The 27,881-nt window shown below is 55.7% G+C and overlaps 1 protein-coding gene across 2 annotated transcripts in view; it reads left to right on the forward strand.

Annotated features, from left to right (window-relative positions):
* The window catches only part of RAB11FIP5 (RAB11 family interacting protein 5), a 41,339-nt gene that overhangs the window by 7,824 nt on the left and 5,634 nt on the right, over positions 1-27,881 (forward strand). For both annotated transcript variants that reach the window (XM_086464073.1, XM_086464074.1), the window contains exons 2-4: positions 7,877-8,316; positions 9,576-10,314; positions 20,024-22,618. In XM_086464073.1, coding sequence (XP_086320199.1) covers positions 7,877-8,316; positions 9,576-10,314; positions 20,024-22,618 — 3,774 coding nt within the window. The remainder of the gene's footprint in view (positions 1-7,876; positions 8,317-9,575; positions 10,315-20,023; positions 22,619-27,881) is intronic.

Raw genomic sequence — 27,881 nt, forward strand, 5'->3', positions numbered from 1 at the left:
AGCGGGTGTAGCCGGTATTTTAAGCCCTTGGGGTTGGTTTCCCCTTTGGAGGATGGGCGCTGCCTTCCCAAGCTTTGCGTTGCCTCTGGGTCCTGGGTTCTCCATGCAAGCCCTGCCGTGATGCTCTTCCTATTTGGACGTGGAAAGGGATTTACAGCAAAAACTTGTTTCTCCTGCCCGTCCCGTGCACGTTGAGTTGTGCATGAAGTAGCTCCCCAGAAGCAAATGCACCAGGGGAACCTGCGGAGCCGGTGTCGGTCGTGCTTTCCAATCCCGCAAAGTCAGCTCGGGGCTCGGTTTTGGGTTTTTTTTTCACTTTTCTTTGTGCCCTTGGTTTCTCGTGCATCGGGGCAGCGGATCGCCGCTGCAGCCTCCCCTCCTGTCCTCGCACGGGGCCTCATCCCTTGGTTTTGCGTGCCTGGGCAGCGCTGGCCCGGCAGTTGAGGTCGTTTGGTGACCACAGATGTGGTTTATTGGCTTGTTTGCAGCTCGGAGGATGCAAACTTTGGACGCTCTGGAGCGTAAGCAGATAAATGTAGCTGAAGAGGTGTCTTTCTGTCTCCTGCTGTTACTATCTCCTTTTCATTCATAAATATTTCATGCTCTGTTTTACAGCTCCTTACATCTTCCCTCCCTTCCTCTTCCCTGCGCTAGAGAGGTGAAAGCTTCTTAATCTTTTTAGTCTACATCGATTTGCAATGAAGTTGCCCACCCCTTGTGTCATTGCCAGCGCTGTCCTGGTGGGTGATCGCTCTTCTCCATCTACCCTGCTCCTCAAACTGTCCCCCTCCGTGCCGTCACACACCCCTGCTTGCCTCTGCCAGCCAGCACAGAGGCCATAGGGGCGGATTTGGGGGCACTGGGGTGGCTGGGCAGCCATCCTCTGCCTCCTCTGTGTGCAGGGGGAAGAAGACAGCCTGTCTGGGGGCTCCGCAGTCCCCCCATAGCCAAGGAGAGGTGCCAGGCGGCGGGAGTCCTGAGGAGTGAGGATGCTGAGGACCTTGCCGGGATGGACCTTGCGCACGGAGCCCTGCGGTGCTGCAGGGTCCGGGCCTGGAGCAGCCGCTCCGTGGCACAGCCTGGGGTGTTGCAGCAGGCTGCCCAGCGAGCTCTGCACACAGGCAGGCAGGGCTGGGTTTTTTTTTTTTTTTCCTGGTTTTCCTCGTGCCTCGCAGGTTTGCAGGCTGCTCCCTGCCATCGAGACCCACTCGAGTGACGACCTCTCCGTTCCTGGCCGGCGAGTCGTGGCTTCTCTGTCCCGGGGCAAGCGCGAGTCGCTGGGGGGATTTTCTCGTGCGGGTTCACGGTTGTCTCGTGCTCCCACAGTGGCTACGGGAACCCCTCACTGGGAGCACCAGCACCGGGCCGGTAGCTCCATTCTCTTGCACCCCTCGCCGCACGCGGCTCCTCCTCTTTGTTTCTGCCATCCCATTTAGCCAGCGCTCTCTCGAGCAGCTCAGTTGGTTGTGTCAAAGCTGGAACCCATTAGAGGCGCAGGGTTGAGCTGCTTCGTTAGCAGGGAGCTGAATTATCTAACGAGCTGTGGAGGGGGTTGGTTTGTTCGAGCTTGTTTTCGAGCGCTTCTCCGAGGAACGTTTGGAGAGATGAACTTCTTCCCACCTCGGCCGCTCGAGCCCTTTCTTCCCTATCTGCGGGGGAATCAGCCTGTGTTTATTTTCCATCTGTGCTTTTCGCAGCTTACAGGGATCACCTTGCAAAATAGGCCATCCAAAACCAACACGAAAACGAACCTACGCTGCAGAAAAGCTTCCCAGCACCGGCGGGGGAAGCTGTGTCAAAAACACGAAGCCAGACCAAAAAAAAAAAAAAAAAAAAAGAAAAAAAAAAAAAGGCACAAAACTCCCCAGGGTTGGGTTGTTTTCCACCCTACGCTTCCCTTCGCGGGTAGGTGAGCTTCCTCTTGGCCCGACGCGGTGTGCGTGTTTCCGCAGGGCTGCTTCAGCTCTCTTCTGGCCGAAAATGCCTCTTGGTGCTGTGCCCACCGAGGGGGGATAGTGCCAGGGGGAGTGCTGCCCCCTTCTGCCAGCATTCCTGTTCTCCCTGGATTGCTTCTTTGCTCTGTCACTGCAGGGGCCCAAGTGGTGTTTAATTAAAGACTCGGGGCTCTTCTCATAAACCAGGCTGACCTTGTTGCAGGGATGAATCAGCAGTAAAATGACAGGCTGGTGCGGTCGGGGAAGAGGCATTGGCTCTGCGTTGGGTTGTCTCTTGCTCTGTGCTGCGGCTCGGGCGCCTGAGTTGTGCGGGGCAGGAGCGTTTCTGCTCGGTTTGAGGTGACCCTCGACCACCCTGACAACGCTGAGTGGTTTTGGGAGGCCGTTGGGAAGCACCCGATGGCTGAAGCGCTCTAGAAACGCTCCAGAAACGCTCCAGCTGAGCATCCTTCCCCGTGTGCACCCGTGAACACCCCTAAGGGACTTAACCACCCAAGGAAGCTCTCTTGAACTCGCTGCTAGTAAAGCACTGGGACCAGTCCGAGAGCGAAACTGGAGAGCCGTTGCTGAAGGTACCCAGGGTGCATTGGACAGGTCTGTTGGGGTGAGGTAGGTCCAGTTGGGCTGGAGGGTGGATGAGGATCTCTTGGGGACCCCAGCGGGACCCATGGGAGAGCAAAGGTGGTCCTTCCAAGGAGCGTCCTGCCTGAAAGTGGGGCAGGATGGTGCCCTGATGGGGCAGGTGGCACCTCTCCGAGCCACGTCCCATGCTCTGCCCCACTTGCCTGATCTCATCCCAGTGTCACCGGGCTTTCCCCCCGGCGCGATGTTGCCTGCGACCGTAGTAATCCCGACTCAACGCGATGAGCTTGGGTCACCCCAGGGCTTCGGGGTGCCGACCCGCGAAGCTGCTGACAGGGTGGGGGCTTCGGCTTTGTGCTTGGTTTTGTGCTGAAGGAGGTGCTTGGTCGGGAGGGGGAGGTGGAAGGGACGAGGGGACAGAAAGCCTCGGATCGTGGTCAGCGTTGCCTTTCTGTTAAGGGTTGGCTCCGTGTCCTCCTGGTCATCCCAGCAGGTTGTCTTCCCGTCCTGGGAGGTGCTGGGGCAGCCCAGGCGTCTCATAAACCCCACTGAGTTTCCTCATGGACAGGGACAAAATACCACCAGAGCGTTTTCCCCCTATAGCTCAGACACTCGACGCAAGGTTTCAAGGAGCAGGGACCCCCCGTGCCCCCCATGGATGGTCACCTGCAACCCAACGGAGGACAAAGAGCAGCGGAGGGGGGACGGTGTGAACCAAGTGCTAACCCCGAGCAAATCCACCCTGTCAGCACGCTCCGTGGGGTCGCTTTCCCTCCTTAACAAACAGCTCCTACGCTCTTGTTTCCATGCCAGGGTGGTTTTTCCCTTTGCTCAGCACTAGCTGGCTTTCCGGTACGGGATGCTGCTGGAGGATGAGGGAAAGCACGTGGGTTTTTTTTTTTTTTGGGGGGGCCTGGAGATACAGCAGGGCTTTGTGTTCTGCTCTCCGTGCCTCCTTTGCTGCTCCTGTTGATTCCTGGCAACAGCAAATGTAAAAATAGATGCCGGGGCGCTTTCTGCCTTTCCTCCCAAAAACCTGCCTTTTGGCAGCCGTGCGGCGTGGCTCGCCGTTCCCCTTGACTCTCAGCAGAGGCGAGTGGGAGGAGAGAGGAGCCTTTGCCCAGGAAAGGGTTGGACTGAACCTGTCTGGAGGCAGTTGGGCTGTGCTGATGAAACACGGTGACCTAAATGAGCGAGGGGGGCTGCAGAGCCCTCCGCCGTACCTCAGCGCTCGCAAGCAGCGTTAACAGCAGCGAGGTGTGAGCTTGCAAACCACCAGAGCACTTCTCCCTTGCCAGGAGCCGCCCGAGAGCTCGCCGGGGCCTCCAGCTGCTTCCCCTTTCCAGGGCATCTGCAGGGAGTTCTCTGTTTGAGGTTTCCTCTCCCGTCCCTGTGCGGCTCGCTGCTTCCTTCCCCCTGCAGAGAGCCCCGGGGCCTGGGTGCCCGGCTGCGCCTTCCCTGCCGTGGAGGGCAGATCCTGGGGTGAGGGCAGATCCTGGGGTGAGGGCAGATCCTGGGGTGAGGGCAGGAGAAGCCCTTTGCCTTTGGGGGGCCGCGCATCCAGCACGGTGCAACGCTGCGACCAGGCGATCGATGCATGGAGGCGCTGGACCCGTGGGGCGTAAGAGGGGAGAATAGGAGGTTTTTAAGCAAATTTTAAGCAAAGTTAATCCCCTGACCCTGCAGTTCGTCTCTTCGAGCTGGCTCAAGCTGCATTCCCTGGATGTATCTCATCAGAGATGTCTCTGAGCAAGCTTGGCTCTCCGTGCGGCCAGGGCCGAGGTGTCTCAGCAGAAGCATCGCCTTGGGGTGGAGGTGGGCGGTAGCGGACGGGTGGGAAGGAGCAGTTCTCCACCGAGGAGAAGGGTGTTGACGTGGGACGAGCAGGCTGGGAAGCAGCGGGTTTTGTCCTCCGCTCCGTGTTCATTGGGAGACGCGTTTCCAGTTGCAAGGAGCAAGGGAAGGAGCGCCTCAGGCACCAAGCACGTCCCCTTAGCTAGGGGCGATCCTGCTCCCCATCACCACCAGCTCTGGCGCTGTGGCCAGTTAAACCCAATTTAATGGGGTTTTTTTTTACTAGCAAAGTCTGTGTCAGGCTGTGACCCCTCCAAACCTCGCTAAGAACAGCGCCCTGGGAGTAGGGGGCCAGAGACAAGTGGCTTGTCCTGGATGTCCTGTGGAGTGAGGAGCTGGACCCAAGCTGGTGGCACCTTCCTCAAGAGAGGCCTCCAAAACACCGCTGAGAAGTGGGTCCTTGCAGTCCCGAGTCCCGAGTGCTGGACAGGCTTGGCACAGCTTCCTCCATCTCCTTGTGCTCCTCAGTGCCGGCACCTCTTCCACAGCCTGATTAATATAACCCAGTTAAACTGGGAGCGATTGGTCTGAGCCGGAGGTGCAAAGCCCAGAGCTGCTGTTTCAGACCAGGAAAAGGGTTGGGATGGGCAGAAGCTGGTTTGTTTTTCCAGGCGTGTTGTCTGGTTCCATACAAGAGATGATGTCACCCTCCGAGACTCGGGCTTGGGTGGCCCCAATCCAGAACCCCCCCCCCCAACCCAGGGCTTCCCCCCGAGGGCAGCCCGTGGAAGAAACGGGGGAAACCAAGGGGTGTGGGATGGGATTGATAGCGAAAAGATGCTGCAGGAATTTGTGTTTAGCTGGGCTGGGACTTGAAACCCGCCCCAATCCCGCTCGCCTGCTGCATCCCGGTGTTTGCACCTCCTGTTTCCGCTGGAACTGATTCATTAGCAAAAACCACCCAACATGGAACAACTTAATCCTCCCAAACACTCATCTTGTGCCATAAACTTCGAGCTCAGCCTAAAAATAGCTCTGTTCCCTGTTTGAGGTGTAGTCCCAACTGCTGATTAGGTCTTGGGAACCAAAAATAGTTCCTTAATCCAGCGCCAGCATAAGCTGAGGTTTTGCCTTGAATGGCTGCCTTTTGAAGCAGAGCAGGTTTTAAGGCTGGTTCTTTCAAAGGCCGCACTGCCGAGCACCCAAATTAGTTTTAATCGCCACGACATAATTAAGCGATGGGACGGGAGATGCTGAGAGAGCTCTTGTGGGCTGTTACATCTCATCGTCCTCAGCAGCTCCTGCCTTCCCTGAATCCACCCAGATTTTCTCTCTATTTTTTTTTTTTCCCATGGAATGACGTAAGATAGAAGAACTACTTGCAAGATTTGTTTTTTTTTTTTTTCCTCTTCTAAATGATTCAGCCCCCAACTCTCTCCTCTCCCAGCTGGCAGGCTGCTGCAGCCCTTCCCTCTTGAACTTCTTCCAGGTCTTGCATCAAACCGAACAGCGTAGCAGTATTTGACCTGCTGTGGCCACAGCCTGTTCCAAGCAGCCTTTTCCCCACTGCTCCTACGGGAAGCATCCGCCTGACCCTGTCCCTCCTGCATTTGGGTGGCACCTGGATTAAGTGGTGAAGGACCTGGGTCCTTCCAGCCATGCCCTCATTATTTATCCAGGCATCCCAGCAGAGAATTAGGGGGTTTCTGCCCCCTTACGGTGTAGGCTCCTCGGGCGTTCCAGCTCCTCCCGTCATCCCAGATGCGATAACTTCCCCAGTGGTAATTCAGAAACTTCTGGAGGATGTGATTTGGTGATTTCAGCGTGGTCACACCCGTCTCCATCCCTTTACATTTTCTTTTCAGCGCCTTCACTTTTCAAGTGGAAGTAAAATATGGCCAGGCTTTTTATTTTCTGAGAAATCATCGGGAAATTGTTAAGCCAGGTCTGGAAGTTTCTTCTGCCTCCCGTTGCTGCATGTTTCACCCGTGAAATATCTCACAGAGAAGCGGGGTTTGCCCTGAACCTCCCCGTTTCCTTTTGCATTTTAAGGGGAATTTTAATACTTTGATCCAGGAGGGATCAGAGCTGCTGGGGCAGTGGCCGTGCTGGAGACCCACTCATCCTGCTGCAGCCGCCCCAGGAAGCAGTGCCTGGAACTGGGGCAGATCGATGGGGCATCTCACAAGAGGAGAAGGGAGCAAAGGACCGCTGGGGCGGCAGCGGTTTGGGGGAAGAAACGGTTCCCTCCTGGCCCGTGTTTCATGCTGCCCCGTCTGAACGTGGTACTGGTGGTGAAATGGAGAACCAGAAGGTGCCTCTGGGCATCTCTTGCTTTGGTGTCCTCTCACCCGCCGTTCGGTCAAGCCGGTAGGAGGCAAGACCCCTCTCTTGTCACATACCGGGCCTTGCTCGGTGCCCTGCCAGTGCGCAGGCTGTTCCCTGTGGAAGGACTGGGCCCTAAATGGAGGTTGGGAGGTTTTTTTCCCTTGGGCAGTGGATGTTTTGGAGGCTTTTCCCGTGCTGAGTCCGTCTCTGTGTGCGAAGCTACGGAGCGAAGTCTGGGGCAGGGCGACAGGGAGCATCCCCCAGTGACCCGCTGCAGTGTCAGCTGAAGCTTTCGCGCTGGTGGGTATGGCCAATAGCTCCTTCGGGAGCTCTCACCAGCCCCAGCAGTGTTGGTGACCAGCACAAGGGGTGTTCAAATAAACTCCTTTTCCCTCCTCAGCTCAGGCTTCTGGCTGCCTCAAATTTTACAGGCGTTTCAGCCGAATTGAGGGGTTTGGAGGAGGGGAAGGTGATGGGCGTATCGGTGTGCTGCATCCTCCACCATCACATCAGGTCATCACAGATCCCAAAACTGTAGAGCAGGCTGGAAACTGCCGTCGGCCAGCTGTGGGAATGCAGATATTCCCCAAAAATGCAGTAGCCTGGGCTGGGTTGGGTTGGAGAGGGTAGCTGCATGGCAGCTCCCCTGCCCGTAAAGAGCTCCTGGGATGCAGCATCCTCTAAATGCTCAAGGCAAGGACACTTCTAGGCAAACTTCAGCATCTTTACTTAGGGTGAGGCACGGAAGGTCTGGCATAAAGTTATTTTAATGCACGTTGTTGAGTGCCTTTGCCATTACGGTATTGTCTCCGACTTGAAAGGATTTGTTCTGAGTCACTGGCTTTTGAATATTTAAAACGCAAGCACAAAGCACCGTCTTTTTGTAAGCGGGCTCACAGCAACGTGTCCACTGACCGTACAAAAACTGGGCCACCAGTAACTTTCCCCTGAAAGGCACGGCGTCTCTGACGCCAGGGTGGGCGAGAAGGTGTTGGCCAGGTTGTTTGGTGGGAAGGACAGTGTTTAGTATGAGGACAGGGACGGAGACAGAGCTCAAACGCCTCCTTGGTGTTTGCATGCCTCTGACTCAGGTCTCAGGTGGCTTCTGGGCGCTTGTGCTCGCTCCCACCCAGCAGCATCCTCCCTGAGGTCTTCCTGGCTCGTGGCTCTTGGAAATGACGGTGGGGCCTTTCCTTTTCTTTCCTCTCTGGCTCCAGGTGGCACAAGCTACACTCCAAGGCTGGGAAGAAGGAGAAGGAGCGTGGTGAGATCCTGGTGAGCATCCAGTTCACACGCCACAACCTCACGGCCAGCATGTTTGACCTGTCCATGAAGGACAAGCCGCGGTCGCCCTTCGGCAAGCTGAAGGACAAGGTGAAAGGCAAGAAGAAATACGACTTGGAGTCGGCCTCTGCCATCATCCCCAGCAGCATGGGCGCCCTCGACATGGAGGATGACTACGACATCGGGGGCAAGAAGTCCAAAGTCAAGGGCTTCTTCTTGAAGAACAAGCTGCGCAAGTCGTCCCTGACGCAATCCAACACCTCCCTGGGATCCGACAGCACCATCTCTTCGGCCAGCCTGGGCTTGGCCGCAAACGTTCCCGAGGTAACCAAATCCCCGAGCAGACACAGCAGCCTGTCCACAGAGCGCTCTGGTAAGAGGCTAACGGTTTTAATCCCCTTCCCCCCCCCTTTTTTTCCCCCCTTCTTTTCTTTGTGGAGGCTTTCCTGCAAATCTGTTAGCTAATGGCTTACCTAAGAAGTGCCGTCCTGCGCAACCCCCCCCGAGACCTTCTGCGTGCTGGCAGCACCGGGCTTGCCTGAACGGGGGGAGACAGCTGAGATTTGGCTTTTCATTCCCAGCCTCGGTGCTCTTGAGCCCACCACGAGCGACGGGGGTTCTTGAGGACCGTTTCTTCTCTGCCCCCTAAAAGCGAGTCGCTAACGCTGACTCGTAGCAGAGCACGGTGCTGCCGCGCTGCTGCCTGCCTGGCTAATGAGACGCCTCCGGCTCGGAGGCAAAGCCGAGGCAGTGACGGGTTCCTGGCGATTAAAGCAATCTGAGCTCTTGGCGCGCGGTGATTTGCGAACAAAAAAGGCCCTTGTAGTGAATTAATTCTTGCCGGCCCTTGGAAAACACAAAATATAGAATTAAATGGTTTAATTGGCTGGAGACGACAAATTCCCATGTTGGGTGGGAGTCCCTGGGTCCGTGTTGCTTCTCACCGTGCTGGTGAAGCCGCCCGCGTGATGCCGCTGGGTTTCTGCTGGGTGACGTTCCTGTGCGTGGCCAGAGAGCGAGCGGGGACACCGGTCTGGCCCCAGCACCCTCGCGTCGTGGTGAGGGAGACAGCATCTCCGGCTAGGAGGGGAGAGACCTAAAGTCCAGGCAGTCCTTCTCACCAGGCTTTCCACGGAACCCCAAAAAACTGCTGAGCGTTGGCAATAGCCACAGTGCCAGAGAGAAGCAGGCGCTGGGCGCTCCTCACGCCAGGCAGCAGATCTGGCCTGGCACAGCAGAGACCAGGGGCGCCTCGTCTTCGGTTCAGCGCAAACTCTTACATCACCCAGAAGCGTAAGCCCTTTAAGTAGCTTCTGGGGAGTTTCTCGCATTTATTATCGATCTCGGATCCTCTCAGACAAGGGGTTTGTCGTCTTACAGAGACTCCTGCGGATCCTGGAGTGGGAGGTGGTGTGCTTGGGGAGAATATCATGTAGAATAGCCCCGTACCCGTGACCTGTGCTTTGCATTTCTAGGAATTTAATTACAACCTGGTAGAGCCTGGGAGGGAGAAAGCCGGTGTGATTGCAGAGATCTCTTTGGTGTTTGCAAGTAGGAGGTAACGATGCTTGTTGTGCCTGCGCTGTTACCCAGACAGCCTCACCTCTGTTTTGTGTTTTATTTCCCCCCCAGTGAAAGACTACTTGCCGTCTCCAAAGCTGACCCACAAGAGAGCGTTCAGTGACGATGTCTCCCAAGTCAGCCCCGTCCTGGAGCCCAAAGCAATCCAAAGCCTGAAGCCAAAGAACGATCCCGTGTCCCGGTCTTCCCTCTGCATCAACGGGAGCCACGTTTACAGCGACGAGCCTGCGCCAAAGAGCCCCGTGTCTGTCCCGCAGAGCTCCGCGCCGCTGTCCGTGCCCGGTGTCCCCAGGCGGTCGGAGGAGGGCTTTGGCTTCACTCCCCTCCATCCCGACCCCCACGAGGTGCCTTGGGGGGTCAGTAACTTGGAGAGGACGCAGCAGAGAGATGAGCCCAGGTTCATCCCGTCTCCTCCAAGCTTAGCCTTGCAAGAAGAACTTAAGGTCTCCACGAAAGCCGTCACTCTCAGTAACCATCTGGGCAGAGCCAAGATGGAAGAAAACAGTCGCTTAGAGAACAAGCCGACTCAAGCTGCAACACCCATGGTCTTCTCCGCGGAGACAACGAAGGACAAACAACCTGAGGAACCGAGGAAGGAAGACAAGAAAGCGAAGGGCGGCCTCTTCCACCATGGGGGCAACAAGAGCGACGCGGGGAGCAAAGGCCAGGGGGAGAAAGTGGGACCCTCCCACGGCTCGTCCGTCCAGGCGACGGCAGCGGGAGAGGAGAGGAATAAAACCAGTGGCTGGTTCGGTTCAAAGGAGCCCAAAGAGTCCCCTCAGAAACCCAGGTCAGTGAAACGGGGGTGCGGACGTCCAGGCCATTAACTAGCTGCCCCAGCCTCCCGTCTTCGACGTCTGCGCTCTTAAATGCTCTCCAGCATCAGCAGGGGACTGGTCCCCATTGCTCAGACAAGATGATAGTGGGGGAAATGCTTCCTTGGTCTGAAACGTCTCAAAGGGAGGGTGATTTTTTCCTGGATCCTCCGCTGGCTTCTGCCACAAACCAACTCCACTTGTCCTCCCAGGCTGTGTTTCCCGGTTGGAGAAGGGAGGGAGGGAGGGATCCCCTTCATGGAGAGGGAGACGTTTCCCTCTGCAGAGATAAGGCTCAGCGTGGTCATGCCAAGTGTTTCTGTGGCCTCGAAGTCCAGGATCGTTATCCTTTAATTAGCTAAAAAAGCTTCCCTGGCAGTCAGTGTGGGATGTGGGACATAGTGACGTGTAATCGCATTTTTTTTAATCTCCCATCCCCTCTATGTCGCTGGTCTGTCCTGGAGGTGCAGTACTTGGATAACTTGAGATATTATTAATGTTTCTGAAGTAACTAATCCCAACCCTGCTCTTTCCTCTTCCCATCCCGCCCCAGCCTTCCCTTCTCCCGATTATGAATCTCTAATTGTTCTCCCTTTGTGTGATGATTCATCCCTCTAAATCCTCAACCCTGTATTTGCGGCGCACACAACGTGGTGTTCGTGCTGTTTCTGTGCGGGCTTGATCGCGTTGGCCTGTCACCCCCGTCCGTCCCCGTAGCCCCCCGGCAGCTGAGCTGGGGGTCCAGAGGTTGACCAAGAGCCCGGTGCGGTGTTATCATTGCTCAGGGAGAGGGAGAAAAGAGAGGTAGAGAAAATAACTAGCGGTCAAGAGCTGGTTGAATCTAGAGGGTTGATTTATTATAGGGATTTTCTAATCTGGGCTGACTTTAACCTAATTTATTAAGCAGAAGGATTTTAATTCAGTCTAAGCCTTCTTTAATGAGGAGGGCACTCATGGTTTATTCAGCCTAACCAGATTCCCACACGGGTTAAACTGCTTTTAAAGCGCCTCTCAGACATAAGTGAAAGGGCGAGCACATCGCTCAGCGTGGCTTCAGAGCTGGGGCAGCCCCCAAAGTCCTCCTCTCCTCACCCTGCAAGAAGATGTCGTGCTCGTCGTGGTCTTTAAGGCCAACGAGAGGCAAGAACATGCTGCCACCCGCCTTCCCGAGGACCGAAGGCCACGTGTCCTTGTGCTGGGGGGCACAAGCGGTCCCTCGAGGAGCCACAAGGGCTGGTAAGGCTCGGTCCTGCCCACTGCCAGCGCTCCCAGCTGCGGGGGCAGAGCTGGGGACACCGAGGCAGGCGGGGAGCTGCTCCCCTGAGTCACCAATACCCCGTCTCGCAGGGCCCAGAGCTCCTTCCCCCGAAGCCTTTCGTTGGGGAGGCGGTGGGGAAGGGAAGGACCGGGCAGAACACGGGTTCCCTGTCCAGGGGCTGCTGTGGCTGCATTCCTACGTGCGGGTCTTTCATTTCCAGGAGACTTGAAAACCCTGGTAGTTATTTGGTGTCACATCCCGGTGCAAGGTTTGTTTCTGGGTGAGACTAAAGGACTCTGAATGCTGTGCTTGAGGAAGGACAGAATATTACCACTCAGGATTGTTCTTTTATTACTTTTTTTTCTTCACTTTGTGATCATAAACCTGCTGTTTAAGTCCTGGAATAGAAAAGGTAGAATAGAAAACCAACCCATAAAAAATCCTACCGTATTCAGGCAGCAACTCCACGACGGATGCGTGTGACGGATGGGCGATGCCCTCTGCAGCTCCCTCTGGAGCCTTTTCCTCAATAAAGGGGTGAGAAACCTGCGGGTTTCCTCCTGCTTGGCAGTTCTAGGGAGGCGGCAGACGCGGGCCGTGCGTTACAACCCGGCGTGTGAGCCGTGCCTGCCCCGCTCCTCTGACGGACACGGCCGTCTTCAAGGCAGGGGTGTCCGATCCGGCTGTAAATCAGCTCCCGGGTGCCTGTAGCATCCAACCCGGTGGATAACCACCGTGAGGGCCGGTGCCCTGAAACACTCCTGGTTTCTGCCTTTTTTTTAACTGACAGCTGCTGGACCCGTTCCCAGCGTTATGCCTTTCCCTGAGGGTTTTTGCTCTGTGGGTTTTTTTTTTTAATCTACTTCAGTGCTCACAGTTTGACTTCAAGCTATGCTGAAGCTCTGAGTCGGTTTGCCTGTGGCATGCCGAGGACCCCGTCTGCAGACGGCTGTCTTGTACGGAGAAACTTGGCTGAGCCATGCAACAGCAGCTCCTCCAGTCGGGGTTTTCTCTCCCTAAAATAGGAATCGCTTTGAAGCCGCACGGGCTGGAGGGAGCAAATTCACAGGGGCCCCTTTTGGGGCGTTTACAAGGATCTGGATGGGCTTTAATTGCAGTTTGCAAATGGAAAATGGGAAGTCATGAGCTTAAACTGTAGCGAGGGAGATTGAAGGTAGACATTAGGAGAAGTCTCTAATGGAGAAGTCTCTAATGGAGGATGGTGAAGTGCTAGAGCTGCCTGGCTGGGAGGGGGAAGCCCAACGTCTGGCACTTTGGGGACTGGGGTAGGTGAGCACCTTTGGGGAACGCCACAAGGAGGATTTGTCCCAGCGTATGGCCCAGGCTGGGCGGTAGGAGGTGGTGAGCGAGTCTCCTTTGATGCAAAAATGGCCTTTCTGTCATCACAGGGGGATGGGCTGTCTGTAGTCTGGCTTTCCTGGTTCCTCGTTTTCTCTGACCATTAGTTACAATGTCAGTACTTGTTCTAATTATACAGAACTCTGACTTTTCTGGTTTTATTCTCCTCCCTGACACTGAACGACCTGCCACTGCTTCAAGTCAAAGCTGTTGAAGAGCATATTATGTCTTGGTGGTGTCAAGCTGAACATACGGTCTGGTGCCATCTGTACGGTGATAATCGAGTGCGTATGGTCTCTCACGCGTGCGGCGGGAGGCTTAGCAGCGCCTATCTGCGAGCGCTCTGCGGATGTCCATCTGCGCCTGGGGGACCTCTTCAGCTACCAGAGCAACTTCTCCAGCTGGAGATGCGTTAAGCTTTGCTTTGTAGAGAGAACCAGCCTCTGAGTCGAGTGGTTTGAAGTCTTTGACTTATCTGCAGGAAGGATTTTTACCCTCCCGCTCTGCTGGTGCTGGAAACTTCAGCTTTGCGGCTCCTATCAGCTGAGCCAGCGTCTTCTCACCTTTTTCCCCACCTTGGATGGGTCAAGTTTCACCGAGAGTTGAACATGGGGAGAAAGCATCAAAAGCAGCCACCTTTGCAAGGCCAAAACCCTCAACCTGTAATTAGTTAAAAGGTCTGTAATTAGAAAGATGCTTTACCAGTTAAGGTTTAAATTAGCCTGCAGCTAAGACAGGTTTGGCACAGCTTGGCTTTCCCCACTTGCTCTTGCGAAACCACACCCTTTCTAAAATAAAGAAGGCGCTGACTTTCGGCTGGTTTTAACTTCAGCTTTATGAAAAGGTTTTCTGTTCTGTTACGGGCGGTTTTTGCTGAGCCATCGGCAAGTGCGTGCGAGCTGGCGCTGCCCCGCGAGCTGCGAACCTGTCTGCCCTCTTACCCGGGGAGAGGGCTGGATGCTTCTGCCTTCAGCCCTCGTTTCTGTGTTTGTTCGCTGACTCTTGGCGGGGAAGCAGGTCCCAAAGGCTGTGCTTTTCGGCCCCGGCTTTGCTAATCCGTGGCGGCTACCGGGCTTTGATACGGGCTTGAATGGAAGCGGTAGGAAGATGGTGTTTGCTCTTTGGAGACCTGAATAAAAGACTGTTTGGGGTTTGTTGTTTGGAAGGTTGTGTGGTCAAGGGTTGTGTGTAAGGAAGAAGCTCAGCAGGTTTATTTGAGGCAAGGCCTGGGGCTAAAACAATTGATTTAACTATTTTCAGGGTTTCCTACAATGTTATCAGAGCTCCACAGGTCCTGCTTCCTGCGGCGTGAATATGCGTAATAAAACAAGGCTGCATTTCACGCTTGGCAATAGGAAAAAAGAGAAATTGCACTCTCTGTTGTAACAATAATTGTGTTAGTGCCCTTTGCAGGTTACAGCCCCTTCCCTCTGTCGCTGCTTTCATGGGGGGAAAATGTAAAATCGCTCCCCACCTCGGTTGTCACTCCTCTTCCCATAGTCCGTACCCGTATATCCAGCAGGAAGGTCAAATATTGGCTGGAGTTCCTCGCTCTTCATCACGTACTCCTACAAAGTCCATTTCCTAAATGCTGGAAATGGGAAGGAGGTTTTTGAAGGGTTAGAGCGCGGTCCTCCGGCGGGCTGGCAGCGGGGAGCGGCGCGGGGCGAGCTTGTCGGTGGGATTGACCGCCCCCTCCAAGGCGCCGTGAACGGGGACTGTCAGAGCAGAACCTGGGAGGCTGCAGAGCGTGATGAAGAGGAGCACCGCGTCGTGAGGACCACGGAGTCACGGGTGACGGTGATGCTGCGGATGAGGCCATCGCGGGAGCTGTCGGGGTCACATCTCCGCGCAGGTCTTGTGTCCCCGCGAGCTGCAAAGCGGCGCATCTCATCGGAGCAGTCACAGGGTGACAATCATCAGGGATGAATCTGGGCATTTTCCCCCTGGCACGAGGGGCGTGGGGAGCCTGCAAGGGTGAAAAATGGCTCTTAACGTGCCTCTGCCTTCCTTTTGCCTGCTCAGGCTGCATTTCCCGGGGATGGACATGAAGCAGGATGGTGAATTGGATCCTAAGCTGGCACCAGCTCAGCCCTAGTGAGGCAAATCTGCTTTGTAGCTGTCCAGGTAGAGCACAGCCCCGCATCCACCCCTAAAAGTGGGTATTTGGGTTAGCAGTTGGCATCTACCTGGGCTCCTACTGCCCAGATCCACTCTCTGCTATTTTTTTTTAATTATTATTATTCCTGTGGTTTTGGGGGCAGATCTCTTGTCTGTTTTAATTGAGATGGTGGGCAGGTGAGGACCAAGGGGAAAGCAAAGTGGTTATGCACAGATAGCTAAACCCCTTGCTCTCACCTCCAAAATTGCTATATCAAAGCAGTATTTGCATATATCCTCTGACTCCTTCCCACCCTGTAGAAAAATGTCCCAGGCTGCTGCACCCATCTCCTCCCAACCCGTTTCTGCACAAATCCTGCCGTGCCAGCCTCGCTTCTGCCCGTGGGAGGAAATTCCTGATCCCTGCCAGGCTTTGAAGCCGCCGCCGTGGCCTCCGGCACCCCAGTCCTGCTGGTTTTCCACCCACCCCAGTTGCCTACGAGGAAATGGTGCAGAAACCAGCTTGTGAGGGGTCGAGTCAGGGCGCTCCCCTGGATCCTGCCCTCCTAGGGGGGATTTTCCACTTGAGCTTCAGCGCAGCTCTTCGCCTCGGCACGTTATGGCTGGATTTGAGCCCTGCCCTCCCCAAACTCCTGCTTTTTCAGCGCCTGTGCTGTTTTCTTTATCTTCACGGTGCAGAGTTACCCACCCTCTTGCAGATGGGGACGGTGCTCTGTGACTGCGGAGCTGGGGCGGCTGCCTTCAGCCTGAAATTCCGCCTGCGATCTGTAGGGAAAAAAAAAAATCTCCCTGCATTGAACAAGCTGTTTCAAATAGACTTTCCATCAGGGGGTTGCTCAGCAATATTTTCATTTCTTTCTTTTTTTTTTTTCCCTTCTTTTTTTTCCTTGCTGAGAGGCTAAAACGCGCCTGTGAAGTGCTGCCAAACAAATAAATGAGGGCAGAAAGGTACCCGCTATTTATTTTGGCTGGCAGAGCTGTGTGCTGGGGTATGGGAGGAGGAGGGTGAGTCAGCGTTTCAATGCAGCAAAGATCTTCAGTCAGGCTGCTGCAAGCGGAGGTTTCCCTCTAGAGGAACACGCCGTCCTCGGCTCCTTGTGGCGCTGAGCGCTTCCAGCATCCTTCATCAGAGAGGGGATGCGGGGCTTTTCGTGGGGTGGGATGGGCAGTGGAAAGGAAACTTCAGGGGTTCTGGAGGAGGAAAACTGGAATCCAACAAAAAAAAAGATGGATTGAAGTTCTGTCTTGGTATCTTTATCTTGGCTTGGGCTGCCCGTGTTAGGGGAGGATGGTAGGGGGCTGCTACCTGGCAGGGGAGAGATTTGCGTCCTCCTGCTGCCGAAGCCAGAAGCTGCATCGCTTCTGGTTTCCTTCCCTCCAAGCAAAGATTCATGTTCACCCACCTCGTTTCCTGGGCAAAGCACAACCTTTATTGTGCTGCATCCTGACGCTGAGGTGTTGTAGGTCATGACGGGCACGGGGCAGTCAGGGGCTTGCTGGAAGCACCGTCCCGATTCCTGGTGGCCTGGACTGCGCAGGCAGCAGCTCGGGGCTGGGACCAGCTTGCTGTTGTGGCCGAGAGCTGCTCTTTCTCAGCAGGTCCAGCACCCTGTGAGCACCATCATGACGTGGGGAAGGAAGAAAGGGTCATCTTGGGTGGGTTTGAAGAGAACTCAAAGCTGTTCCTCCACCTGTGCAATTTGGGGCACTGCCCATCGTGTCTGCCTGGGTGAGGAGCTGCTCTGGCATCAGCCATCCCCTGGGGAAGGATCTTCAACCACTCAGTCTTCTGGCAGCTGCGAAGGTCGTTAGCAGCAAGTGCTTTTTAGGAGCCTGAAGCTGATTAATGCTCTGTAGCCATTTAGTGCTGGAGCCCGGCAGAGCAGGCTGGATCAGGCCTCGGTTGCTCTTACTCAGCACTAAATGCTGTTTGAGCTGAATCACGAAGGAGGCGTCTTAATCTGGACCAAAACATTAAAGCAAGTGCCATCAAGAAGGGCCTTGCCACCTTCCCTTTTCAGCTGGAAAGGAAAATTTGCTGTGTTTTGCCCTGGTCCACCACAGATAAAACCCATTTGTGGATCTTGTGAACTCACCCAGCGGGACCTTGGGTCATGGACAGCTGGAGAGCTTAAATTTGAGGGCGATTAGGGGAAAAAAAAGTCAGTTTGCACCAAGTGGCAGCGAACAGGAGCCTGTGTTTGGGTGAGGAGCACGGAGCCACCCAGCAGCTGCAGGCGTTTGTCTGCACCTTCTGCATTCAGAAAACCAGAATTGAGGGACTTTCGAGCCGTAGCCTCGAGACCTTTGGGTTGGCAAACACCAAACAGCGGTGACAGAGAGTTGGAGAGAGATGGGCTGCCCTGTCTTCTGGCACAGACGCTGTCGTGCTGTGCTGCCGCTGTCTCATGGATGGTCTGGAACCACGAGGATGCCCTGTGGATGGTCTGGAGTGGGTCATGTGCTGGAGGCAGGGTTCAGGTGCGGAGCAACCACGTGCTGATCCCCAGGTCACAGCGTTCCTGGAGAGGTCGGCTTCCAAGCGGAGAGCGGCTGTTGGTCTCTCTGGGGTGGTTTGTGCCTAAATATCCATCACCTTCTCCTTGAGCTTCTCCTGGAGGTGTTCCATGCTCCCTGAGAGTTCAAAGCACCCAGGACAGAGCTGGGCTGCTCAGAGTTGTCTTCTACAGAGGTGCGTGCCAGGCTGCCCCAGTGGGGTTTTCCACTCTCCTACACACCGGTGGTCCGAGCGTGGAGAGGATGCGGAGCGGGGACGGGCACCTGCGCCACGGCCACCACTGCTGCGTAGTGACAGCAGGAGAGGGCACCCACGAGCTGTCTCTGCCCGCAGCACCGAGTGAGCTGCAGGTTTGAATGGAAATGAAGGTTTCGAGGCTTTTTTTTTTTTTTTTTTTTGGGGCCTGAATTACTAGTTGTGCTAAATAGTATCTGGCATAGGGTCTGATGGGTGCTGGAGCTGAGCCTGCTGTGCTCAGCCGCTTGTTGTGTGTGTTACTTACCTAAAAACCGGGATGGGGGGGACTTTGATGGCATTGACTGCATGAATAGGCACCCTTCCAAGGGAGCTGCTCAGAGGATGATGTGCGAGGGGGGCTGCCAGGAGTGGGGAGAAGCGGGTCCTACCACACTGCTCCTGCCCGTCGGTGCATCACTCATGCTCCGAGGCGCCCTGCTGGCACGTAACCCCGCCTGCTTTAAAAGCAACCGATGCTGACTGCGCCTTCGCATGCCGTTAACTTTTGCCTCAAGATGGCATTTTTGTGCTTTAAAATGCGTCTAAGGCTTTTTGTGACATCCATAACAACAGATGAAAAGAATTGTCCAAGCAACTTTGCTGTTTGCCAGCGCGTTGACCGTGAGCTTCCAGTGTCACCTGTGATCCCTACCAGCAGCTCTGGTGAGGCAGGGGAATACCGTGACGTAGCCCCAGGGCTGGACATACCTCGTGCGTGTTGTCAAAGCAATTACTTTATTCATTCCTCGTTAGAGTTTGATGTGCCCAGTACGGGCTGATCAACGTCCATATTTCTCCCAAACCAAGACAGGGGTCTCCTTGAAGCTCGGCTGTCATGGCTGACAAGAAGGAAGTATTCCCCCTGGCTCGCTTACGGGGCAGCGCAGCCGTGTGTGCCGGTGCCGGGTACCCCCATCCTGGGGACGGGGTTGCTCCTGACAGGGGTGAGTCAAGGGGACAGGATCTCAGGAGGAGGGAGCGCGGCAGTTGGGGCACCGGTTGGGGCACGGGGTGTCCACACAGCCCCCTTCATGATGTGAAAACCTCCAAGACGGCCAGCCCCAGCCTGGTGAGGTTTCCTCAGGGGTGGTGATGCTCGTTGCTGGAGGGGTTCCCAAAGGAAGATCAATGAAATCCCAAAGAAAGGCCAGTGTAGTCCCTCTTGAAAAGGCAACAAGGAACTGACTCTGGGTGAGGTGCAGGAGGAGGCGGACAGTCTGGATTCGAGATGTGCTGAATCCCTTCCTCCTCCTTGGGGTCCCCCGTGGGGGTTCAGGTATCTGGGGACCTCAGGCCAGAAGTGACGTGACGAAGGGTGGACGGAGAAACTGGGCAGAGTCAGAAGTGGAGCCAGGGCCGCATCCTGGCCACGTGCTCCCTCCTGCTCCGCTCCTGCTCCTTGGCCGCCTGCGGGCACGTTACCCTCCCTCCTGCGCAAGAGGGACGCGTCTGCTGTTGTCCTGGTACGTTGCCAAACAAGTAACGAGGCACTGGGGTAAACTGGGAAACACTCACTTCTGTGTGCTCTTACTGGCTCGAGTAATCCTGATCCAAGAGCCCAGCCCGGCCCCTCGTGCACAGCCTGCCCTCGGTACGCGCCAGCGTCGGCACGAAAAAAATTAGCCGAGTCCTTGGGCCGCAGGAGGTGGGAAAAACCCCTTGGGCTTCTGAGCCTTAGGGCTTGCTGAGGCAGAAAGGGGAGGTTTGGAGGACTGTTCTAGAAGAAGGGCTGCCCTTTCCTTTTTGTTGTGCATGCCCTTTCCACGCCTTGACTCCATAATCATTGCTGTGCCTAACAAGAGAGACGAGTATGTATTTGATCATTGCATTGCTTTGAACCGAAGCGTTTGGAGTGTGTGTGGTGTTATGCTTACAGCACTGTCACAGCATTAACCAGGAGGACTGTTTTGTCTTCCCTCCACAGCCTGGAAGTGTCTCCTCAGGTAGAAACCAGCTCAGATGCTCCTTCTCATTTTCCTCCCTGCTCCCCTGCCCAGTTTCCTCCTGCCGCTGTAGCCCATCTCGCTCGCATGCCAAGCGCTAACCCCTCTCCCGCTATCGGAGACAGTCAGTCCGGATGCTTGTCCCCTACCAACCCATTCCTCAACTCCCTGCAGAGCAATCCCTTCTTTGAGGACCTCCTCGCTGACCAGGTACTAAATTCTCCTTCACCTACTCGCTTTTTCTCTAGTTTCCCGTCTGGGCCGCATGCTTCAACAGAGGTCGCTGGGAACTTATATTCCTCTGAGGATTGCAGTCCCTCTACCTCCCTAAGACATAAAGACCCAGAGAGGGAGTCTCCAGCCAAAAGCATTGGTGTCCCCGTTCCAGAAACTACTCCCCCATCACAAGGAGACCTTCCTCCTCCGGATGAGAAACCCGCCGTCCCTCCTCCCCTCTCAGAGTGGGACGAGACCTTCGATGCTTTTGCGACCAGCAGGCTCAAACCAGAACTGAAGAAGGAAAACTTCTTCGCTTCGGTGGCGGCGGAGGGCATGGCTTTCATCGACGATCCCGACGCAGCCAGCCCAACGGAAAGAGCAGCCGAGCCGGCTCGCGAGAAGGGGACAAAGGTATTTGAAAAGGCAGATGCACAAATGGGCAGTGAAATGCCTGCGACTCTACGATCTTGGACAAATTTCTCCGGTTTAGACGTGGGGGCAAACTTGGTGAGCACAACCCAAGAAGCGACCGTGATAGAGGATGTGCTGAGCCCTGTGTCTGCAGGGTCGATGGGAAGGAGGAGAAAAAGCAGCACGCCTACGGTTTGGACAGCCGCGTTTGCATCGGGAAATCCAGGGGAAAAAGAGGCTTCAACACCACTAACTGCTGAAAATAGTGCTAGGGAGGAAGGGGACAGTAATGAGGAGGAACCCTCTGGTGCAGGGACAAACGGATGGATGACCATAGCCACCGAAACAGCTCCTGACCTGTCAGAGAGCACCCAAAGCGTGGCTGAGCAGGAACACATGGGTCAGGAGAGCGCCTTTGGCCCACGGCCAGCCTTCCTCAGCGAAGGCACCTTCGAAGCGAAGAGCGGATCTCGTGCTGCCGCTTGCGTATTGCCCAGAAGCACCTTCGCCCCCGAGCTCGCCTCCGAAACGCTGCCAGGCGGCAACGTGGCGGCCGTGCCCCCGCGGGTGCTCGCGGATGTGGCAGCACGACGGTTCCCCTTGGCCCCCGAGCCAGGGACGGAGGCCCAGGGTGCTGGTAGCGAGGAGGAAGTGTTCGACATACGGACTTCAGTCTACCGGCTCCAGGCTAGCATGCGGCTCGAGGCCAGCGAAAGCCGGGTGAAGCTCAGCTCCGACATTCGCGAGAGGCACATCGTCCTCTCTCCGTGGACGGGTACCCAAGAGAGGGAGGAGATGGCGGCCGGCTCAGCTGCGCCGCCCCCCAAACCTCCGAGGTGGTTTGCAGCCGCGGGCGGCGGAGGCGACAGCGAGGAGGAGGATGTTTGCAACCCGCAGGCGAAGCAGCGAGGCGGCGAGGAAGACGCAGAGGGCCCGAAAGCAGATGTGGAGCTGCCAAGGAGCCATCTGAGCAGCGAGCCCTCTGTCCCGGCATCTCCCAGCCCGCCTGTTCTGGGAGTGGATGTAGCTGAAGCCGGGAGCGAGTTCCCGGTCTCCGAGGATGCCGAATCTGCCGCTGCGGACTCAGCAGCTGATTTGGAGGCAAGAGCTAGTGAGCTGGCAAAAGGGGACACCTCTTTGGGGGAAGAACGGTCAGAGGTGAATGAGACTGATGCGGCTGAGCAGTTCGAGACTTGCCCATCGAAGTTTTCCCTAGATGGATTAGACCAGTCGGGCACTAAGGGGAGCTGGAGCCAGCCAGATTTATCTCCTCTGATGGGGGCTGCAGGTGGTGCCAAGTGGGAGATGGCCTCCGAACAGGAGTCGTTCCCTGAGGAGCTCAGTATATCGGGACTAAACCCACCTTCCAAGCTAGACCTGGGCCAGACGGAAATCTTCTGGACGGCTCTGGAAGAGCAGGAGGCGGCCGGTCACCCCACGGGTCTCGGCCTGGCGACACAACCCCAAAGGTTAGCGTGTGGGGAGAGCCCACCCCAGCCGGAGCCGGCGCGGGGCGATGATGAGGGACAGCACAGGCTGGCGGCCGGCCCTGCCAGGCGAGCGGAGGGCCAGCCTGAGCCTTGCACCCCCGTGGCAGTGGCCGGCCCTCTCCGGGAGGCAGAGCAGGGCAGACACCCCGCCAGCGAGCCCCAGGGGCCGTGGCACCGAGGCTCGGCCGAGAGCAGGATAGACTTCAAGAAGGCTGATTTCTGGAAGCCAGATAGGGCGGAGGAGAGGCACGAGCAGGATGCTTCAGCCCCGAGAAATCCCTTTGCTCTGGCACTCAGCCCAAATGCCCCAAGCAACCCCTTTGTGGAGAAGCCACCAGACCCCCTCCCTATTCAAGCCGTGCTGCCCGAAAGGCTCGATCGGGGGGGCTTCAGCTTCACCCGCCTCCACGAGGAAGCCCTTGGGCAAGGCTTCCAGCCCACTAACCTCCCCGGGGACCCGCTAGGCAAGCCTTCTTTCCTGCATGACAGCCAGCCTTTGGCCTTCTCCACCCCTTTCCTTGTGGCTGCGACTAACCCTAAACAGTTTGATTTCCCTTCCCCTGGTGCGTGCCCCGCGAGCAGCGGGGTCCCTGCCGCGACCAGCCGCGCAGCCGCCCAGCCCTGCCCTTTGCCGCAGTCCGGTGACACCCAAGCTTCAGCGCTCGTGGTTTTGCCCAGGGAGACACAGCCAGCTGAGAAGCCCTTTTGCCAGCAGACGACCAGGTGAGCACTCCGGGGAAGGCGAAGGGTGTGTTATTTGGTAGAGGTGAACCCTGTCTCCCTTCTGCTCTTATCGGGGGGCCGATAAGTGGACCCCGGCTCAGTGTCAGCAGCTCACGGTTGAGCTGACTCCAAGGAGGCCACTCCCACGTGTTGCTGCAGGTCCTCTCTCCCTCACCTTCCCGTGGTCCCAGAGGGTCCAGCCTGAACGGCTCGAAGCCTTGGCTTTCTCGGATCACGGCAGGGAATGGCCGCTGATGTCCCGTGTTTGTCCAAAACTAGGGCAAACACTTTGACACGTCCAAGACCCTCCCCAGCTGAAAAATTCAGCCACAGCAGAATTGCATCCGCATTTCACTCGGTGCTAATATTTGGCTCCATCATCTTCCCTGTGCTTGCAAAATAGGTGCCTTTTCCATGTCTGCCAGGAGAGCTTCCAGCCGGTCATGCTCTCGTGAGATCCTTCATGGCATGTGCACAGCTACCGCCCCTTCCCTTTTCATTAATTCAGCTTTGGTTTCTTTCCTTTTTTAAACACCCATCAGGTACTAAAAACCTTCTTCTCTCCATAGCCAAAAAAACAACCCCAAACTAGTTTCACCAGGACGGTGGCAAAACACCATTCTCCCCTCCCTCCTGCCGAGATTCCTGTTGGTGAAGAAGCCAGTGGGGCTTAGCCTTGAGGATAATGGGAATGGGAAGGGGGGTGCCATGGCGGTGCCTCAGAGGGAAGAAGGGGCTGATCCTCCTCCCAGGTCAGTCTTGGGCTTGTAGAAATGCCGTGAAGCAGAGAAAGATGCTGAGTTGAGGGCATGGAGTCTTGCTCTGTGTCCTTCATGTAATTTTCCTGGTGTACCTTCCCCTGGTCGGCCTGGGCAGCAGAGGGTGGCCATGGGCTCTGTCTGCCCAGGGCATCGAGGATCAAGCTCTTAGGGTTTACCTGGGGACCTGGGTCTTCCAGCAGTGATTCGTTAGCTCAGCCTCACTTCTGCGACAGAAGGCAAGCAGGGCTTCATGGAGGCACTGGGATGATAAAATCCTGTCTGGCCCAAGAGTAATACTGGTCATGGCCCTGGGGAGAGAGCGGGCAGGAGGATGGGGACAGCAGAACGTAGCTGAGCTCCAGCCCTTCTGCCTGGGGATCCTTCCTTGGCTTGAGCGTGGGTTTGACTTGCAAAATGACTTCAGGAGCAAAGCCCAGCAAGAGGTGGTCTGTTGGCTGGTTTGGGTTTTCTTTTCTTCTTTATTGAGACCAGATCCTCAGATCGTTCTTAATTGGATTATTCATCCTTCAACAAATAACCTTGTTCAAAATTTACAGATAGCAGGTATACAGAAACCTTCTGAACTCTGGTGATGTTTGTTATGTCTCATGGAAAGAGAAGTGTCCTGCAATCCCAAAGGGTAAAATTAGGCAATAAGAAGTGTAGTCCCAGGGCTTTCTCTGTCACTAGTGCTCACCGTCATCTTCAGGCTTGACTGTGTATCCATCCAAGGCCTGACTGGCTCGTGGGAGGAAAGTGGGCTTGGACCAAAGAGCTGGCCATCATGTCAGCGCTGGCTTCTGTCATGATACACGTCTAAGAAGTCCTTGAACGTCTCTGCGCTGGTTTCTCTAGCTGTAAAACGCAAATGTTTTGGATACTTGCCGCTGCGGTTGAAGAACCTTTGAAGAGTTACTGAGGTTTCTGTGGAAGGCTCTGAGATTCTGCACTACTTTGAGATTGGGGAGAGGTGGCTAATTGTTATGAGGGGAGAGAGGAAAGCTGGAAGGGCCTTTTCTGGGTCCCCGTGGCAATGCTTGCCTTTCCTAGAATCACCTTCTGTTAGGATGGTCAGTGGCATGTAAACAAAGAAAAGATCTGGGAGAAAAAAAGGTGGAAGGGAAAAGGAAAGACTTCAAACTTAGAACAGGCATTAAGGCTTATCTGGGACAAAAGTGTCTTTCTCTTCCATCGGATGAAGGAGGAGCTGGTACCTGCTGTGGATTATTGGGAGTCTGGTGTGCTGGGGTTATACGCTTCCCTCGGGAGGGATGGCAACTGGGTGTCGGGACCCATGTCCTCTTCCCAGGTGGCCAGAGGGGCTCTCTGCTGGTCATCTTGTTCAAAATGGCAAGTCAAGCGGTAGATTTGTTGATCTGAGTGACACCAGCACCTCCTTCCTAGTCTGGCTGGGGGGCACCGCCGGATCACGGGGAGCTGGCAAGCTGTGCCCTCCTGGCACAGCCGGATTTCAAGATGCAGCTGAGGAATTCGGAGTCTGGAAGAGCACATGTTGGGATCCCACTTGCTGATCCTTCCCCGCTCTCCTACAACAAGGGAGGCCTCTCGCCACAAAACCGTTGCCACTGGGGTGAGGTGGGTGCTCAGGGCATCGGTTGCAACACTCAAGTGTACGGAGGCTCCCCTTGCTGCTCCTTGGGGAGGGGCAGGATGGTGCCTTCACCGCTGGGAAGGGGTCTCTGGTCACGTCCCCTGGTACAGGTAGGACCTAAAGGACAGCCCATGGCAGTGCTCTGGGGACTCCACTGTCTTGGAGGAGCCCAGCAGTTGGGCAGCTCCTTCCCCGTCGATCAGGAAGTCAGATGTGTGTGACTCTTGCAACAGGTTATGGTACTTGTAGGTGACAGGATTGGGGACATCACAGGTGCTGAGGTGGTATTGGCATGTGCTGCTTTGTGCCTTCCTGATGTCAGGAGTGCAGCAGGATTGTCGTCTTGTGACAAAAAGGTTTTGGGTTAAACCACTTGCCAGTCTTTATGATTCAAATGGAGTCCTTGTGGAGCCCTTGGAGCTCCGAGAGTGGCTTGCCACATCCACGGATAGACCTGGGAGAAGAGTTGCTGATCCCGAGTTCGGTCATTCCCTTTCCTCCCGCAGACCCTTTCTCCACAGAGGTCTGGCCCTCACGGGCTGCTGCAGGCACAGCAGCTCACCCACGAGAGACTGATTTCCCTGGATTTGTTTTGTCGTGTTCTCGGTGAGAAGTGTTTCCATGGGTTGATAAAGACTTCATTTCCAAGCTGCCGCAGGGGAATATCCCCCTACGGTTTTTCACTGTGCTCAGGAATGACCCTGGGAGCTGTGACACAGCCAGGCTTGCTCAGAGGGGGGGACCAGGGCTGTGCCAGTGTCATCCTGAGATGTTTCATCTTGAATGTGTTAAGCTTCATCATAGGCTTGTGTCTACTCGGAGATGCAGTGCTGGATTAGGCAGGCTGTCAGTGCGAGCGACTGATTCTACTCTCAAGTTCACATTCATCAACCGGCAGGTGGAAACAGGTCCAACTTCTCAGCAGATCCATCAGGACTTCAGACATGGCTGTGAGGCATTGAACCAACCTCTGTTCCCTTGGAAGGACCCGGTGCCGACTGTCCCGGGGTGGGACGCAGGTGGAGCCGTGCCTTCTGCTTTCAGAACCCCTCAGAGTGACAAGCCGAGGGGGCAGAGCCCCAGCTTGGTTCGCAGGAGCCCTGCGCACGCTCCCCTCTCAGCGGGCAAGAATGGGATAATGATGTTTTTTTTAAAAAAATACCTTTTCCAGCCCTGCAGAGTTGATGTGCTCCCACTGGCAGTGGAGCTGAAAGCTGGCTGTGACCAGGCTAGCAGTGGGACATGTCCCCCTGCTTTCAAAATGCATCTGAGCTGTCCCAAGGCTATTGCTGGTTTTTGTTCTGTGGAGTGGCCTTGGTAAGTTTGGTTCAAGAGAGGTCCCCTTCAGAGCTTTCAAATGGTTTGAGTGTTTGTGACGGCCAGCCAGAGCCCAGCAGACCTCTTGCTCAGGGCAGTCTCCTGCTTCTGCAGCCACGCTCTGGTCTTAGTCTCTGCGCTGGCTGCGGGGATGTGTGAGGCGATGGTGGCATTTGGAGCTGCTTCTCTTCAGATCTGGCTGTGGTGAGCAGTCCTGGTGGCTCCCCAGCTGCTCTCCTTCCCAAACACTGTGTTTTGAGGAACGCTAGAAGTCCTGCAGTGGTACTAGAGCTGTCTCCCCCGGATCCTGCAGTGAACGCCGCTCATTCTGGGCTAGGAAGGGGGCTAGCAGTGGTTCAAGCAAGCAAGGTCGTTACTTCTGGTTCTTTAAAGGACTTGGGAATGAGTTTTTCAGGATCTGTGCACGGCCTCTGGTCCAGTTCACCCTCACCCCGTTTTACATCGTAAAAGATGAACAACTGCTGGGCTGCTCGTAACGCAGTGTTGGGGTGTTTGCAGCTCTGCTGGTGAAGGGTTTAGGCCAGGGTAGAGAGTGCTTGAGGCTGACCTGCAGAACGGTGACTTCGCCAACCCCTGATGCTGTCAGTGGACTCCCACTCAGATTTTTGGGATCCCTCTCCATCCTGTCCGGGAACCCTTGGCTCTGTCTACGTGCTTGGACAGCGCTGACAAGGGGTATTGATCCTTTGGCCTGTTGGAGCTGGTCAGTGGCACCGCTGCTGTCCTCTCCTGGCAAATGGATGACAGGAGGCATCGTCATGGTTGAAGAGGACTTCTGGACATGCCCTGTCAGCACGACGGGGAGACAGCTTGGTACGTCCTGATCCCGTCACCGCTGACAAGGCACGAGGACACCAGCCTTGAGGACTTGGGCCACCCGCCTGATGCCTTGTGGGATGCTACCTTTGCCCCATCCTCACCCATCATCTCTGTCCTGGAGCAGGGTTGAAAGCCACCTGCTCTGCATTCAAAAGGGACATAAAGCACAGTCGAGCGGTTACAGCACAAGCTGGACTCAAGAGGGGTCTGTCCCAGCCCGGCTAATGGCTCACACAGTAACTGTAGGTGGTACCTCTCCTCCCACAACCTGTCCTACCGACACCCTGAGGTCCCCTTGGCCTTCCTTGAGAGCTCTTACGAGCATGTCGTCCCCCTTCCCCTGCAGCATTGCTGGGATGCACAGCAGTTGGGATTATCACCCTTTGCAAGGCGGCTGCTGCACCAGATGAGTGCAGAGGCTTCCCAGAGCTCCAGGGGAGATTGGAAGATCTTTTCATCCCAAATAACGGTGCACAGGTTGGCCCATCCCTTGTAGGAAGGTAGCATCAGGTCACTTCTCTTTCCATCGCGCTGAAAAGCAAACGTACTTTGTTTAAGCCCAGAAACAATCTTTTGGGTGAAGAGTGAGGCAAAAATAAATGAAAATATAATTCCTTCATAACTGACAAAGAAGGTGCATTCAGACACCATCTCCTCACCTTCCCTCTCGGCTAGTGGAGCGGGGGTGCGGGGGGCAAATTCCGTGGTGTCTTCCAGGCTGGTGGAGCCCAGC

The sequence above is a fragment of the Leptosomus discolor genome, chromosome 4, assembly GCF_034619465.1.
Source record: "Leptosomus discolor isolate bLepDis1 chromosome 4, bLepDis1.hap2, whole genome shotgun sequence".
NCBI lineage: Eukaryota > Metazoa > Chordata > Aves > Leptosomiformes > Leptosomidae > Leptosomus > Leptosomus discolor.